This window comes from Delphinapterus leucas, chromosome X (genome assembly GCF_059928025.1).
Source record: "Delphinapterus leucas isolate spDelLeu-1000000601 "Yukka" chromosome X, BTC_Dleu_Yukka2, whole genome shotgun sequence".
Classification (NCBI taxonomy): domain Eukaryota; kingdom Metazoa; phylum Chordata; class Mammalia; order Artiodactyla; family Monodontidae; genus Delphinapterus; species Delphinapterus leucas.
Window position 1 is genome coordinate 118418383 of NC_143150.1, and position 17416 is coordinate 118435798.

The 17416-nt window shown below is 41.3% G+C and overlaps 1 protein-coding gene and 1 long non-coding RNA gene across 9 annotated transcripts in view; one reads left to right on the forward strand and one right to left on the reverse strand.

Moving 5' to 3' along the window:
- Nucleotides 1–123: 123 nt before the first annotated feature.
- SCML1 (Scm polycomb group protein like 1) lies at nucleotides 124–16792 on the reverse strand. 7 transcript variants are annotated; one of them, XM_089904745.1, is made up of 9 exons: nucleotides 16680–16792; nucleotides 13678–13826; nucleotides 12586–12666; nucleotides 12032–12109; nucleotides 8776–8880; nucleotides 7888–8380; nucleotides 6455–6606; nucleotides 5013–5152; nucleotides 125–3805 (listed from the first exon to the last, which is right to left on the reverse strand). In XM_089904745.1, the coding sequence occupies exons 2-9, from the start codon at nucleotides 13705–13707 to the stop codon at nucleotides 3760–3762; spliced, it is 1125 nt and encodes a 374-aa protein (XP_089760871.1). In that variant the 5' UTR covers nucleotides 13708–13826; nucleotides 16680–16792; the 3' UTR covers nucleotides 125–3759. The 7 variants fall into 7 exon arrangements, with proteins under 7 accessions (XP_089760877.1, XP_089760871.1, XP_089760875.1 ...); XM_089904749.1 differs by lacking the exon at nucleotides 12586–12666 and having other exon boundaries at nucleotides 16680–16791; XM_089904748.1 differs by lacking the exon at nucleotides 12032–12109 and having other exon boundaries at nucleotides 16680–16791.
- Nucleotides 16793–17029: 237 nt separating this feature from the next.
- The window catches only part of LOC111168917 (uncharacterized), an 85646-nt gene continuing 85259 nt past the window's right edge, over nucleotides 17030–17416 (forward strand). The window contains exon 1 of one of the 2 annotated variants that reach the window (XR_004024301.2): nucleotides 17030–17256. This is a non-coding gene — a long non-coding RNA (uncharacterized LOC111168917). Of the gene's footprint in view, nucleotides 17279–17416 lie in introns of both variants that reach the window. The other variant, XR_002643112.3, reaches the window with a different exon arrangement.

The following is a 17416-nucleotide window of genomic DNA, read 5'->3' on the forward strand; positions in this document are numbered from 1 at the left end:
CAGCTTGGATGGAATTGAACCTTTTCAGACAAAGGGATTTATTTCCTTTTCCCCTTATATCTTAAACCTCTCCCCTCAGTGCTGATAGCACCCCTAAAGCCAGAGAACGTGGCCCTGTAACACCAGAGTTGCCTCTAGTATAGCAGTGAGAGTGGGCAAGCTCGTCTGAGGATGTGCTCACTGTGGAGAGCTGCTTTCAGGGTTCAACTTCACCAAGGTAAAACAGGGGAAACATCGGGAGTCCTCAACCTCGGAGGACTTATAAATATAAGCAAGTCCCAGCACCACGCTGTAGAAACAGCCCCAGAAACTTAAACACACCTCATTTATTCAGCCAACTGTGACTACAGTTCCTTATGCAGCTTGAAAAAGCAGCACTTTTCCTCCCATCATCACTGTTCCTAGTCATGAGGTTTAATTTTTAATTTCTAATATTATTACAGAAGGGCATGGCTTTTTCATGCTTACAGAGGGAGTCTGTATGGTCAGGCCACCCAAGATGGCTGTTCTCTTGCTCTCTGTACATCCCCCTGCTGGGCCAGTGCCTGCTTCATCTAATCTTTAGCAAACATCTCCACCTGATAGCTCATCAAAGGGGAGGTGAGGGGCGTGCCCCTCGGCTGGTTTCCCTGGTAACTGATGAGCCAACCTGATGTCAATTTCCACTATAACTGGGAACCTCCCCCTCTCCTGGGGAGCGAAGCCTGCCGCCATGTCCTGCCCGCCGGCCGCCGCACACAGTGGGGTGTTGCTCCAGGGCCTTGCTTCAGACAGGTAAGCCCCCCCGCCCATTAAACCATGATGTCTCCGTCGCCGACTCTGGGCCCTTTCTTTGGTCTTGTAGCTGGGCAAGTACAGGCCTTGTAGGCCTGCGGGGTGCATCCCAGTTGGTAGAGCCAGCGGGGAGACCGAGGAAGCTCCTGTGAGCGCCGAGACGTCAGGAAATAAGGACGCGCAACGGAACGTTGCAGGGGCGTCACCTAGCATGAGGGGCCTGAAAGTTCCAGGGGTGATCCTGAAAGTTGCAGGGGAAATCCCGGGGTGGCCGTCCGCTAGTATGTGGGGCCCTAGGGTGGCTGGCCTTGATGAATGGGGCTGCCAAGACAGTACCGAGGACTCATAGTCACCCCAAGGCCATGGCGGAGATATTGGCGCCATTACGGTGGGAAAACGAAGTGGCCGCAGCTGTGGGGTGGCAGGTGCGTTTTATACCGAGAAAGGCCACGGAGGCCGAGCTAACAGCTGAGGTGAAGGTTAACTTGAACGCCGGTTGTTTCTCCTCTGAAAGTGAGGCATGTGCATGTGAGTGACTGATACGTGTTATTATTGCCTCTTACTGTTGTTTAAACTAAATTGGCTTTTTAGAAACTGAAAAAAAAATCCCTGAAAATATCCACGATGGGACTCTTTTGACATTCTAAAACTGGTTTTTGCATATGCCCTTAGAGGAAGTTAGCTTTCTAGAAGGAATTGGTACTTCTCTTCCTGTGCCTTTGCGATGTAAATGATCTACCTGGGCTCTCTGGAACTTTAATCACCTTTTATGTTTTTTTAAAAAAATTGAAGTAGAGTTGATTTACAATGCTGTGTTAGTTTCAGGTTTACAGCGAAGTGATTCAGGTATACATTTATCTATTCCTTTTCAGAGTCTTTCCCATTAGTTTATTGTAAGATGTTGAATATAGTTCCCTGTGCTATACAGTAGGACCTTGTTGTTTATCTATTTTATATAGAGTAGCTTGTGTCTGCTAATCCCAAACTCCTAATTTATTCCTCCTCCCCGCCTTTCCCCTTTGGGACCCATAAGTTTGTTTTCTATGTCTGTGAGTCTGTTCATTTGAACCTTTTTTTTTGGGATTCCACACTGAGTGATATCATACGATATGTCTTTCTGTGTCTTACTTCACCTAGTATGATGATCTCAACATGGGTCCACCCATGTTGCTGCAGATGGCATTATTTCATTCAAAAAGAGGCCTTTTAAAATTTTAGCAGGAAAACTGTGAGATCTCTTTGTCTGTATATGTAAATGTATGTCTCTGCGTACCTTATAAATATGAAGTGTCTGCTTCCAAATGGCGTTGCCAAGATTGGTTTGTGGATGAGCTGTTTAATTGGCTTAAAAGAAATTAAACGCTTATGTAAATTCTCAGAAATGTAAAAAAGACTGGCTTGAATGAATTTCAGGTTCACGTGGCCTGGGAAATGTTCAGTACTGATTTGGTATCTGGTATTGAAGCTAGCTTAAGCTTGTTGGTTTGATTAACATAGACGTGTCTTTAGAATCATCAATATTAAGTATAACACTTCTGTTGTACCTAGGTTTACTAGAGATCAAATAACACCGTACTGTATCTGTTGCAAATACGTCAGCAAGGAAAATAACTTGATATGATGAAACTTTAGGTAAACATAAATAAGAGCTTTTAGGTAAACTCTATAGGAATAATTACATTTTGGGAAGGTCTATCTAAAATAGTCTTTCCAGATTTTGGTAACTTGCAGCTAAACCAAGTTAAGAGAATTCACTGACTACCTGCGTCATTTCAAACAGGATAAAATACTGGAACATTAATTGCTGGGCAGATCTAAATTTACCTACCTTTGCTTTCTTAGGAGAGGAAGACTAGAGCGTAAGTTTTCCAATCAGGAAATGCTGGTATGACAAACAGTTCACAGTTACTTGCTCCTTGGTTTTTGCTGGTGATTAAGGTTTTCAAGGGTTGAGATTATCATTGGTCATAATTCTAGTTATTGTAACCAAGTTTCTTTATGGATTACATTGTAGTCAGATGTTTAACCGCGCCTTTTAAAGTCTTCTGTCATTTATAGGAAGTTATTGTACTCTGATGCTTTTGCAAAAGAGTTTCATCTTCAAGATGATCCATAGGAAGGCCCTTTTGACAAGTACAGGCCTCTGATAAATTTTAGATCATACTACTGAACTGGGTAAGATATTAAAAAATCCTAATGGAAAACTTGAGGCTTCATAAAAAGTTAATGGATCGGTTACTGAGTGAACTGGTGAATATGGTTATAATTTTTATGGTTTTTGTCTGGAATATTACTGGTTTTGATCTGTGTTTTCCAGATATAGGGAAGTCCTTCCCCTCAAGTTAGTTTTGGGTAGAATGGAAACATTTTTCTCTTCTCTCTGCCTGGTCTCTCCAGACACTGGAGACTCTTGGGTTCTGAGCAGCCTTATCAGGTGAATGGGAAAGACTGTCTCCTGGCATGTGCAGGAATCACGATGTTTTAGGGATTCTCTAGAAGAGAGAAATCCACTGAGGTGCAGGCTAATAGCAGGCCTTTGGCATGGCTTTCCTGGCTTTGAGAGGCCTTTTGGGAATTCAGTCTGAGACTACTTCTGAATTCCACCACAGCCAGTTAGGAGGACCCTATGTGGTCAATTGACCAGACTTACTCTGTAAACAAATTTAGTCTTGATTTGGCTGTGTTTCACGGGAGATGAGGGTAATTTTAGAGAGGAAAATATGTTTCAGTGGATGTTAAATTCTAGTTCTGCTAATTGTCTGCATTAATGAAAGTTATTGTGTTAGCCATACTTTTGCCTTGATATTCAGGATGGAGAGAGAATTCTCTAGTGAAGTTGTCACAGAGTATAACTACTCATGACATGTATTACTGCTTGCTCTAAGTCTTCAAGCAAGTAAAATCAAATCTGAGGCTCTGACATTAATGGTTGCGGTTATTAAACTTTATTATATTTTAAAATCTAAAAACTGTAAAACATGGTATTTATACGAACACCTGAGGACTGTTCAAGTGGCACAGCATCTTCACACTGACAGTTTGAAAGAAGGACAAGTTTAAATTAGAATCTTGTCTTATAAGACAAAAGAAATAACACGGACGAAAAAGCCCTTTAAATCATATACGCCCAGTAAATAGTTGCATTTGCTTATAAAGTACACTTGGTTTTCTAAAAAGAAAACGTACAATCTTACCCCTGGTGAACATCTTACTGGCATTTATAACAAATGGCTAATACAGTTAGCACCATTTCTCATAGCTTATAACATTTCACTAAATATTATACAATATAATGATGTAATAAATAAAACAACAATGAACATGTTCCATGTGAAAGTTCTGATTTTTAAAATAAAGTTTAAAATGACAAATCAGAACTGATGTACCTTCCAAAGTTTAGTAGGATAAATGGCTCAGAAAGGAAATTAACTAGAAACATTGCACAAGACAGAACTTCCCTGTATGGAAACCCTGAAGTGTGAGCGATGTCAAACGATGTGCATATGTTTTACAGAATAAAAAAACTCACTATATGTAGAGTTGATCTTTACCTCTGTGGAAGTGTAAAGTGCCATTTTAAATTAAAAAAAAGATTTACTTGGGTGTATACTTCAGATACAGAACAAAATATAAATATGAAACAGTACCCATATGAGGAATAAACAGATAATAAAACACATGTTTAAAAAACTTGGACATAGGCATCTTCGTGGAGAGATGTGAACAATGAATGCCTAGTTAAATGTTGAAGCTTAGACAAAATAAGGAAGTTTAAAAATAAAACATATTAATTGAAAAGAATATAGTCAGACTCCATCCAACCCACCCTTGTAGTGTAATATCTCTTGCATAAAATGACTATCTACCTTATAATTTTTTTCATTAGAGAACCCGTCAATCCCTCCCTGACTACTTTCCCCTTTGGGATTTGGCTGTTTTGGTTTTACATATAAACATTAACCAAAATGAAAGGTGTTTCTCTGTTTCCTGCATGAAGTGTAACTAACTGTCTGTAAACTATGCAAGGAAAATAATGCAAAGAACAAACCACCAGTCTGACTATGCTAGTGCTAACATGTTAAATGGCTTCTAAAGGACTAGACTGGACGGTCCCAGGGTTCTGTGATTTTGGATACACCGTATTTTAGAGGAACCTTCTACACAACAAAAACTTCTAAGGGCAGAGAGAAAAGGTGGCATTGGTCTCCCTAGAATTAAGTCCAATCTAATTTACACACTTTTTAAATTGTTGAGGTATCTGTCTGTCTTTAAGCATTTCAATGTAGTGGCACAGCTTCAGAGCTGTCCCCAGCTTAAGCCCCATGTACTTCATCATCATGTCATTCTTGAGCAGTAGCAGAGCTTTCCCATCAATGTCCTACAGAGAGAAGGAAATTAAAATAATTAATAAAGCTGTCATATTTTGTCAGAATGGTTCTTCCTTTCTATGTAAGAACATGTAACACCAATTAGAGGGCAGCTCATTCCAGATGTATATTCTCTGAATATGCAACTGCTTGATGGAAACTATTAAAAATCTAATTTGTACAGTGAAGCATCACTTAATCATCTGTAAATTTGCTTCAAATTTTAAGAAAAAGGAAATTTAACCTAATATCTTAAAAACGTCCTAAGCATCAAACTACCTAATTTTAAATATCGTGTGTTGAACAAAATACTGCATAGCTGTGACAAAAAGTAAAAACTATGAATGGTAAAAATGAATTTCAGATGGTCACTAACTTTCTTAGAAGGGCTGGGAACATGAGTATGTCAGCTATAAGTGTGCTATACAGTGCTATCTTAACACTGAAAGCGAATCAGTTGTCGGAAGCTAATTAGATGCTAAAAACTAATTACTGGTTTTCTTACCATATTGAAAAGGGTACATCAGATATGTGGGCACTAATTTTATTCATTAGGAAACCCTATAAAAAACATTACTTGATAGTCACAAGGTATCCTCCAAATGTAAAAAAGAATTAATTGACCAAATGATGCTGCTGAAGCATATTATTTGGTTTTCACAAGTTCTGGTTTAAAAATAAAACTGTACTGAATCATATATCACTGGCTGAAGGGACCTGAAATCCCTCACAGTACTGCCTTTGTCAGGTACCATCTATACATTTTCTACTAAGTAAAACTAGAAATAAAAGAAATTAGAATTTAAAATTTAGCCCATGATGTTACTTTGTAAATGGCATAAGGGTATCAGCATTCCAAATCATCAATAACCATATAAGGTCAACAGAACTGAGCCAAATGGAATCAGTTGCTGGATTCATCGGGCATCATAACAAGGAGGACACCCTGTCACAGCTGTGGTCACCCCTCCTACTCACGGTCCTCGGGCCGAGCAGGGAGCAGGTGGGGAGGAGGATCCTTGCAGCTGTTGTTAGAAAGGAGAAGAAACCTGAGAGTGGCCACGCCGAATCATCTTCTCTTGAGAACTTGAAGACTTGTAGTATTTTAGGTACCCGGGTACCCATTTAAAGCACAGATCCAGCCTCCACCCTTTAAGGCTTTAACTTTGGGCAAAGTAAACTTTCTCGCATATGGAATAATCAGTTGATAGGGTTCCCCCACCATCCACACTAATCAGTACCCAACTGAAGGGCCTGCACAGAGGTCATTCAAAGTCATTACGGCAGGAAAACCGGATCAAGAGATACATTACATGTTGCATGAAGAGGTCGGCGAGGGCGCTTGATAACTGAGGATCTACGTATTTCAGAAACAGGATCACTTCATCCACAGACCAGGTTGAAGGGTCATCAGGGAGGCTCTGTTTGAGGACACCCGGGTCACTTCCAACTGGTGAACTTGGAGCTTCAATGGGGGGAAAAAAGACAAATCATACTTGACCTGATCATTATCCTGAAAGAAGAGATGTTAGGTAGGGAGTAATTGTCTCATTCCTGGAACCTTGTGTGAAGTACCCCGGCATGGACCCAGGACTCCAAGGTAAAATCCAGGGAAAGCCCAGACAAAGATGATCTGAGGATGGCTACTCAAGAATGTCCCACCTGACCTCCCCCAAACAACAAAAGCAGCTTCGGAAGACACCTTAAAGCTTCAAAGATCATAAAACAGACTGAGCAATCTGAGGCCTCTTGGGCCACAGGCAAAATACAGCCAAAGATCTGTTACTTGGGTTAAATTAGTTTAATCTAAGATAACCTATTGCTCTCTTACTTTGAGAGAAATTCTTTGAAATACTTAATCTCTGTCCTCTTGGTCTCTCCAGAGGAGGTTTATTTTCCTAGCTAATTGCAATGGAAATCCCCAGAATTTAGTTTTATAATTGCTTAAATTATTCACTTTAATCAGTGAATTTCAATAACCCCCATTATCTTTGAGAACCAAATCAGTTCTTTACTGAATCTCTTCCATGGCTTTAAAATTAACGTCTCTCGAGGCTTAAAGGTGTATCTGAATTTTGAAAACAACAAGACTTCTGCTCAGCTAGGTCAGAAGTAACTTTAACATTACACTGAATACCTCTTTCAAGTTTTACTGCATGGTAATAGATATTTTGGTTGAAGGTTTATGTTTAAAAAAGAAATAACGTGAGGCATGAGACAATTTAGGTGCTCATACCTCAAAACGTTTTAGGTGTGCCATTCACTACGTTGTACTGAAACTTCTTTGTGTCCAGACAGGTACTCATTTACTCAGCCAGAGTGCTCGACTCCCTAAAGTTAGCGTGTGGTAACGGAAGCGGCTTTTGTAATTCGCCGGACCGTCAACACAAATCTGACCTTTGTTCCTGTGAATTAGCCTAAAGTGTAGCTTTTCTCTCCTGTCATCTGGGCTCTGGCCATTTTAGGAGCATTTTAATTATTTACACAGGGAAAGGGTAAGGAAAAACAGAAGATAAAAAACTCACAATGGGATCATTATGAGTACTAGTGGAGAAGAGGCCTGTCCGTTGACTGGCACAGTGCAGGCACATCACAGACACTCAAGAAGTCTTAGTCATCGTTCAGAGTGCTGCCCCAAGCTAGCCCTCAAGATGGGAAACAAACAGCTTCCACAAGCTTGCATCAAGGGTGTTGAGGAATATAGGGTAAATAATGCTACTTGTAACATGTGTCAGTTCACACTCACCGAAGCTGGTCGGGACGTAGAGAGGTGAGCCAGCCTGGCTGAATCTATTGTTTTCCAGTAAAGCTGGGTAGGTCATCATTGCAGGGCTATGTGCTGGACTGCGTTCACTCTGGGTCAGCACGGTTGCAGGCTCGACTGCAGTGGACTGGGTGTCTAAGAAAAGACTGCGGGTGTTGTGGGCCTCTGGACTGGAGGAGCCCTGCGTGGGGTCCTCGGGCGAGTAGTACTCCTGGTAGGAATGCCTGCGGTAGGTGGAGGGGACCGTCGGGCTCAGGCTAAGGCCTTGCTCCAGATCCAGAGGCATCCGGGACTCAAAAGGTGCTTCTAGAGGGTTGCTCTCGGAATCATTTTCCGGCCTTTGTACTGGAATTGTGGGGCTATAACTTTTAGGGCAAGGCAATGGAGAGAGACACCGCTTCTTCCTCATTTTCTGGTATCTGATCTTTTTAGAAAGCAGGTAATTATAATCTTTAAATGTATATCCAAGTGGCTTCTGAAATGACACAAACCCAGCATAAACCAACTGTGAGTGAGTGAAAGAAAAAGGAAATAAATAGTAAATACATCCATAATTACTTTCCATGGAAGACTGCTTTATATTATTAAAGATAAATGCTCTATTTTGATTACGTGATTTCCTCTTCAACCCTACATTTTAATTGCACTTTATGTATTACGGTTACAAACATAAAAATACCCATTGACGTACATTTCTCAAACGTAAACTTCAGCATTCTTCCGGCAGAGGTTTAGTCTCCCATCTGCTGCTACAGCAAGTATAGATCAGCCTTGCTTATCTCACAGTTACTAGTTCTCTCTCACTTCTGACTGGCATCTTTAGAAACCAGAGGTTTATTATAGTTTTGAAAATATTTTTATAACACTTACACGACTTTGCAACCATGACTTCACACGAAAACGGTTGATTTTTGTAACCTTTGCATGCATAACATCAAACTTCTTATCCAGTTTTTGAATAGCATCATAGATGACCTATTATAATACAGACTATTAGTAGTTTCTACTTCAAAAGGAAAGGAACATAAAAAATACCATTAAGCCAAAGTCAAAGTCTGAAAGTTTTCAAGCCGTCAGAAATCTCTTGTTTCCCACTTGATGCCTGGCTGTTGGGGACCCAGAGCCGAGCTGGCTGAGATAAGGCGTGCCAACCTCCCACTCAACTACTCCATGTCACACAGGCATTTTACGAAGCTTGAATACTGGGAAGTAAATGTACCACAATTCCTATAAGCCATCACATTTATGATGGAGTCATTTTACATCAAGGAAGGTGCTACTTTAGGAAAGAAATTTTCAAATCTGCTAAAAGGCCAAAGAGCCTCTTTCCATATAATGATGGTATAACCTAATAGGCAGTGAGGGGTCCACTCTGGAAAGAACAGTGAGCCAAATACAACAGATGTGACCTTTGGCTTCAGAGTACTTTAAAGTCATGCAATTAACAATTAACCTTACAAAACCTTTGAGTACGCGACCCCTGTATGCCAATCAAGTATGTGACTGATAAAACCGGAGAATTCTTGAAATACACAGAAATTTCATTCGGGCAAAAATACACTTAAAAGGCCAGAACCATTAATTACATCATTCATTCAAAGAAACATTTATTGAAGGCCTACCACCTGTGAGAACTACTTTGCTAGATGCTGGGAATGTGGACATTAAAAAGAAAAGAAAAAGAAAAAGAAAAAGGAAGAAAAAAACAGCTCCTACCCTAAGGAACTCCCATTTTAGCTGGAGAGAGACAAGTAAAGAGACAAGGTCAACAGAGAAAGTGATCGGCCGCCTGGAGCAGTGGATTTCAGTGTGCTCCGTGGACCAGCAGCATCAACACCATCTACGAGCTTGTTGGAAATGAAAAATCTCCCACCTCAGATCTACTGAATTGGGAACCCTGAGATGGAGGGCAGTGATCTGTGTTTTCACAAGCCCTCTAGCTGATTCTGATGCACGATGAAGCATGAGACCCACTGGCTCTCAGCCCTGAATAACTAGCACAGGCTCTAGGGGAACACAGTTGGGTTCACGTTACTTAACTTCTCTGTTGTTCAATTTCCTTATAAATAGAATCGGGATGAAATCCTCTCTCAGTTCTGTTGAGGACAAAACAACGTGCTACAGTATTAATACCAACATAATAATAATAGTGCATGATGACTGGTCTGACAGTGCTCAACCATCTATTAGTAGTATTATTGCCACGATACAGATAAGAACAAGAGGCTAAGCGTGCACAGAAGAGCAAGACCTAATCCAGCCTGACAGTCGTGGCAGGATTTTCAAAGAAGGAGGTATCTGCGTTGAGAATGAAAAGATGAGAAGGTGTTCACTAGGTAGAGATGTACAGAGGAGCATACAGGGCAGAAGGAACAGTATATTCTAAAATACCCAACAAATTAGGAGTATGGGATTAACTGATATAAACTACTATACATAAAACAGATAAACAAGGATTTACTGTAGAGCACAGGGAATTATACCCCAAATCTTATAATAACCTATAATGGAATATAATCAGCAAAACCCCCGAATTACTATGCTCTACACCCGGAACTAACACAACATTACAAATCAGCTATACTTCAATAAAAAATATTAAAACAGAAATTAAAAACACCCAAACAGAAAACAGGAAGTCAAATGTTTAGAAAGTGAACATAAATGACGATCAAAGAGCTGGGTTACGATGGGAAGGAGAGAGAGAGGATGACAGCTATAGAGGGATGGGAGGCAAAAAGAAGTGGTTTTTTTAAACCTGTGGGAGAATGACTACGCTGCGAGTGATGGAGACAGAGGCTGAAGACACAAGAGACAGAGGGATGAAGGGAGGTGTCTGAGCACAGGGAAAGAGGGTCAGATGCAGAAACCAGCAGAGGTGTTAGCCTTACAGAGGAAACACTTTCCCCACTCCAGTGGTCAGGAAGGAGGTCGTCAGAGATGGATCCAGGCAAGTGTGAGGGCTGTGGGGAGAGGAATCAGGACTTGGAGGGGATTTCTGCTCCACACCCTCCATTTTCTCCACGAAATAAGAGAACAGGATCGGGGTTGTCTGAGGATCACCAGTCCCCAGTGGAGGTCCTCCCCTCTGCTTCCCAGCCTGGACAGGGCTGGGGTTTTACTAAAGGGGGTGCTGGGCGAGGATTAAAAAAGAACAGATGGAGGTGCTGCACCGTGTGGTCTAGACTGGTAAGGGAAGGCGCCGAAGAAAGGAGGGAGCTAGCACATTAGGAGAAATGGAGAGCATCCCTTAGCTGTGACTTTGGAACCTGGGCATGTCTTAGCGGAGATACTCTATCCCAACACATCTTGCACAATCGCTCAGAAGGCCCTGGCAGAGCAGTGTCAACCCAGTTCATCGTGGAAGCTGATGTAAAGCAAGCAGGGGAGAGCACTGCTCAAAAATCAGAACTCCCTACGTCGTCCCTGCATTCCCACTCTCTGTACATCCTTCCCCGGAAGACAAGACACGTTCCCTTTAAGTATTCCACTGCTGTTCTCTATAATGATAAAGACTCCCATAAACATTTTTTACTTTTCAAAGTATGTTCATTGTATTCAAGAAACTTTTTTATATGTTAAGAAACATGTATTTGTTTATAAATGTTCATTGCTTCTAGGGTATGCCGCTCACAAAATCCTTGATAATTACATACTTCTATCAATCTCCACCAACATGTCAATTTTTACAAAATCCCCTCAAAAGTATGGAAGATAAACTCTTTAAAGAATGGTGGGCTGCCATTTTGTTTCAATTGAGATATCTTGACATGCATTTAGGCACATACTAAGTTTTATCCAAATCAGCCAACTTCCTTTAAAGATTTTGTAGGGGAAATTAATTCAGTATTGAGCAATTTAGATGAAGGAGACATAACTATTATACATTTCATCAGTTAAGGGCTTTTACAAAAGGCTATGAAACCTCCATATTGCTATTTCAAAACTTTCACCTGAATATGCTATTCTAACTAGAAATTGTTTAAAAAAATCATCACAATGAGAGCGATAATCATAAGCAATTTGATACAGCAAAATTTCAATTGTCCACCTCTTTATATGATATAAAGAGAATTTAAGCTTAATATTTTAGAAAACTACATTTGAGAGATAGAACTTTTTGTACCTGGCAGTGAGTAAGGACATTCAGAATTGTTTTTTGTTGCTCTTCGTTGCAGGATGTGTTAGACACGACACTTCCCTGCTGATATTTTAAAAATTGAGTAGTTAATACTTCACTTCTATGAAAGTCAAACTGAACAGTAAGTGGGGAAAAAACACTATTTATTTAACTTGCTTTTATTTTTCACTAGTTTTTCAGAGAGTTTCAGAAATATTAATCTAAAGCAGAGACAAAATAAAAAAACTCATGTTATTATGAGAATGAAGATGATCACTGCTAATTAAGAAAGGGATTAAGCAAAGAATTTATTATATCAGAAGGACGGAGGTTTAGAATTTTGCACTGAAAAAAATGAGTAAAAACTGTTCTGAATTTTCTACAAGGAAAAGAGGGAAGTGAAATGGTTAATTGCTCATTGTCTAATGAAAGGAATCAGACAAATTCAGGAGAGACTAATATTTTCTTGAGAGTGAGTTTACAGGAAGTCTATGAAGAATTTTTTCTTTAAAGTGGTTAAGTGTTAATATATTTGGCAAATGGCAATTAACATTACTTACATTATTGAAATATGCAGTATTTGGTTCATATGCATAAAGAACAGTGTTACCATCATCATAAGTAGAGATTCGTGTTCTTATCTAAGGAAAATTTATTAATAAATTAAAAGGAAAGACGATAGAACTTAAAAACTGAGGACTTCAATTTCACTTTCGAGAAGCTCCAAAAGCCAATTTGTGATATCAAGGGACCTTTGTAAATACTATGACTATAGGAAAAGATGTCCTTGCAAAACTGTTTTCTCATTAACTTAACCACACTTAAGACATCGTTTTCCTCTTGTGTACCTCAGGGTAGAAAGACTATTCTTCTAGTAATCTGGCAGCAGAACTGCTGTAAAAGCAAGTATTTCTAACTACAAAGAATCCTGTTCATGGCTTTTGATTTTTAAATAGACCAACAGTACCACTCTGTGGACAAAATAGGAAACACTTAAGCAACTATCTTTTTTTTTTTTTTTCCCTGTACTTGGAGGCTTGTGGGATCTTAGTTCCTCCACCAGGGATAGAATGTTGGAGTCCGAAGCACTGAACCACCAGGGAATTCCCCACACCTATGTTTCTTGATAAATTAATCTCTAAGTCACCTAAAACATTTTGGGGGGAATAAGACAGTGCATAAGTAAGTAAATAGACAGTAAACAGCCATTACATTTCACTTAATAACTCTTTATTCTAAGAATGGATTATGAACTATAGGAATAATTTTAAACCTACATAGAAGTATGTATGTCTGTTTCAAAAGACAAAATAATGTGGAATTGGGCTATATATTAATACTTATAAAAATATACCATGTTACCTTTGTATAGGTATGCTTTGTATAGGTATGCTTTGTATAGGTATGCTTTGCAAAGTGCTTTCACATAATTATGTGAAAAGAGTCAGGAGAAAAAAGGACTCTGGGTAGGTAGTTAAAATTTAAAAACTTGCACACAAATGTTCATAGCAGCTTTATACATCAGTGTCCAAAACTCATGAACTGTATATTTACAACCTCTGCATTTCACTGTACAAAATTCAATTCAATTTAGAAAAAAAATAGAACACAATGAAAAGAACAAAGACAGATTTTCAATTTGAAATACAAACCACATCGACTTCACTGGAGCAGCTAGACATCTTTTTTGTGCAACCAGAGCAACTCCACTTTCTCTGAGTTGGGCCTAATTATTTTTAAACTTGCTGGAGGGTTATTTGCGAAACTCCTTGGTCATGTAGGACTGGTAAATCTTCAATTCCTGAAAAGCAACGCATAAAAAAGTTACTTCACCCACTTATCGCCTTAATAAACTTAACATGGATATGTTCTCAGAATACCAACTCAAGTTGAATTGGAGTCCTGGCTGAAGTTTAGAGAGCGACAAAATGAGAATTCTTCCATTAGTGATTTAGAATAAACCTTTAAAAAGTGAAGGGTTTTATTGCCCACGCGTAGGAATAAGAATCCCGATCGAACACATTTCCAAATTGTGAAGCGGATGCTCCACAACCTAAAGGCTACAGAGTAAGTGCTGGAGACAAATGAACAACAGAGCATGAGTCCTAACTGCTTTTGTCAAGGAGCTCAGAAGCTTTTTACTCAGGGAGACTGCGGGCCTCCAAATGTGAGTCAGGAGTCTCTTGTGGCTTGGGCCGCCCACCACGGTGCGGCCTGGAAAGACCACTAAAGACATCGCCTCCTCCCCTGCTCGGTGAAAACTGGGTGAGATTACGTCTAAGGTCATTTCAGTGCTAAGATTATGATTGCTTCCGTAGTTAAATTTTAAATTAAACCTAAAGGACTGTATGTGAAAAATAAGCCAAAAACTCTTCTAGAATTATGTAGGCTCGGTTATGGTTCTGAGTCATTCATCTCTGCCACCAGGAAGACGTTGAGTGCAATGCTGTCATATCATATCTCGTAGTAGATTTGAACGCTGGCATCACAGTACTGGGAGGGGCGTTAATGAGAGAGCTAGGTTCCCTTTATCCATCCTGAGCCAGGGCAGGAATGAGGCGGAATGAAGGGAAAAGTAACTCTCAAGTTAGACAAATGCAGTCTAATAATGTGGAATAAATTCAAGTTATTAAATACCTCCAATTTGAGCTGTAACTTGAACCAAATTTTACTTTTTAAGACTATGTTTATTTTTTCTGATTATACAACTAATACAAGTTATGAATACTTAAACTGGTGTTTTCATACAAAGGAAGACTACACAGCTATGAGAATAAACCAATTATTGCTACACACAGCGAGGAGGACGCATCTCAGGAATCTCAAAACTACAACCTTGAGTAAAAGCCAGACCCAGAAAAGAATACAGTGTATGAGCTCAAAAAGAGGCAAAAGTAAAAGAAGTCTTTCTAAATTAATAACTTTAGATATACCATAGTCACTTCAACTTCTTCGTTTCCTATCTTGCAAATAGGCCATGATTTATTTAACTAGTCCCAAGTCATGGATATTCAAAAGTCACTCCTCAAGCCTTGCTCTTACAAAGAACACTGCAGAGCAGGCTCCCACCTCTACCTGAACTCACACAGAAAGAGAATAGTGAGTTAAAGCTTCCCAACTCTGGGGACCATTTCTTATACTCTGTATTTCTAACAACTTTGTTTTAGAGATTTAAATATATAATTTTTCTTTAAATTTGAACTATGCCACAAAGTACAGATAATAGCATCTAACAGATTTTACTGCTTACTCTGTGTCAGGCAATGTTCTAAGCACGTGATGTATGTTAATTCATTTAGCATTCCTGACAAGCCTACAGGGCAGGCTCTATTATCATCCCCATTTTCCTTAAGAGAAAACTGAGGCAAAGAGACTTCAAGTAACCTACCCAGGTCTCATAGTAAGTAGTGCAGTACGACTCCAGAGCCTATGCGCTTTACTTCTTCATTATTAAAATCACCTGGAATCCCTTTTCGACAAAGAACAAAATAAAATCCAGAACTCCTACCATGGCCTACAAGGTCTTTACAGTCAGGTGCCTCCACACTGCTCAGAGGTCACCTCTTATCACTTGTCCCTTTGCTCTAAGCCTAAGATACTTACTAGGTGGCCTTTTATAGACAAAGTTTGCCAACCATTGTTAGAGACTCTGACAGACAGTTCCCTAATGGCTTAATTACAATGCTGCTAAAACTCGGCAAGAACCACTACTCGGCAAAACAGGGCAGATTGCAGTAGCCAGACCCCTCCACATTTTTTTTTTTAAACAAGACCGTGTCAATACACTGATCACTTTCTAAAAATCCTGTCAGGACTCTCAAAAGCAGCCGTATCAAACTTCAGCGGCTACGGAGTCGGCCAGACCTGGGGTGGGGGTGGGGGGGGGATAATGCCGTCCAAACTGCATCCCCATCACCCATCAGGGAATCGAGCCCATGCCGTGCTTTATAAAACACCGTGCAGAAAAGTTGCTCGTTAAATCACGATTTGTAAACATTAAGCCAGTTTAAAACTCTAGAGCAGTTCGACTTCAGGGAGAGCCAGGTAAAGGGGGGGCAGCGATCCCCAAGAGACGAAGATATCAAACTACCGTGCTCAATCCACATCTTTCCTTTGTTTAGCCTCGCGTACGTATTTACAACAGTGAGGCTGCACTGTCTGATCAATCGCGGTTACCATCCAAGCCTCAGAATCAACGTTTGCACCTCAAAAAATGTTACAACGAACCAACTCGCTAGTTAATAGATTTTCCAAACTCAAAATTCTAACAAGTCTGAGAGCCTTGGTCGTTCGTCGCCCCCTCACCCACCAAGGAAGAGAAAGGACGAAAAAGGATCAGCTCTTAGAAAGTCGGCACAAACCACTCAATAAGGGGCCACATCTCAAGCACCTACGCGCTAGCATCCCGGGAGGGGCGGTGGGAACCACTCCGAATCATCCCCAAGCCACCCCAACTGCAGCGCGGCTGAAACTCCGGAGTAGACTCGGTCTTTCCGAAAAGGCAAACCCTTTCTCTTCCCTCAGGCAAACCCTCCTCCCCCGCCACCCCGCTTCGGAGCGCCACAGCCGTGAAGTAAAATCCCTCCTCACCTGCTTCAGGCGCACATCTAAGACAAGAAAGTTCAAAGGGAAGAAAAAGTGTCACCTGACAGACCTTTGCTGGCGCAGAGCCCGCCAAATCGGCCTCCGGAGGGCGCCGGACGCAGGTAGCAACGGACGGCGCCTCTGCCCGGGCGGCAACTGCTGTAAAGGTTATCAACGCCTCAAACGTTCCTCGCGCCGGAAGTACGGCCCGCCCACGTGACGCCCGGCCGCGAGCCCCACGGAAGCTGAGGCGCAACGCTCGTACCTGTGAGCACCCGAATACTTAGGTTCCCACGCGCGCAGCCGGTCGCTGACCAATCAGCGGCCGCTACAAGACACGCCTGGGCCGTCAGCCGACCAATCCAGCGGACCTCTGAGCCGTTGCAGGGGAGCGGGCGTCGCTAGAGCGACTGCCAAGGGGAGAGGCTTTGGTTCCCTCGGGGCGGCCGCACTTCCGGCCTCTGAGCCCCTGAAGCTCGGCGTTGTTCGCTGGGGCTGGTGGGATCGGAACCCCGTGCCAGACTGAAAACACGAGCCTCTAAGGCTGAGAGGGGTTTAGTGCGGTTGTGCAGGAGCGCCGGCGCGCGCGACTTTTTCTGTGTTGGAGCGGGTTTAAGGAGGCGGCTCTGGGGGGGTGAGGCGTTTAGGTGCGTGGCCTCCCCACTCTCGGTTAGTTCTTTGAAGCTTTTTTTTTTTTTAAATGTAATTCCCCCCTTTTCCTCCTCCTTCCCCGTCCCTCTGTGACGCACCCCAGACGTCGACATTGACTCAATCCTAGGCGTGCACGTCAGTGCTGGAGTTCGAAGG

Excerpts from the sequence above, each read along its gene's own strand:
- SCML1 (XM_089904745.1), bottom strand. The coding sequence starts at position 13,707 with ATGTCTAGCTGCTCCAGTGAAGTCGATGTG. Across the intron at positions 6,607-7,887 it reads CTACGTCCCGACCAGCTTCG|CTCCAAGTTCACCAGTTGGA; the intron begins GTGAGTGTGAAC and ends CCCCCATTGAAG. Across the intron at positions 3,806-5,012 it reads ATACCTCAACAATTTAAAAA|TGTGAAGATGCTGTGCCACT; the intron begins GTGTGTAAATTA and ends TCAAACTGTCAG.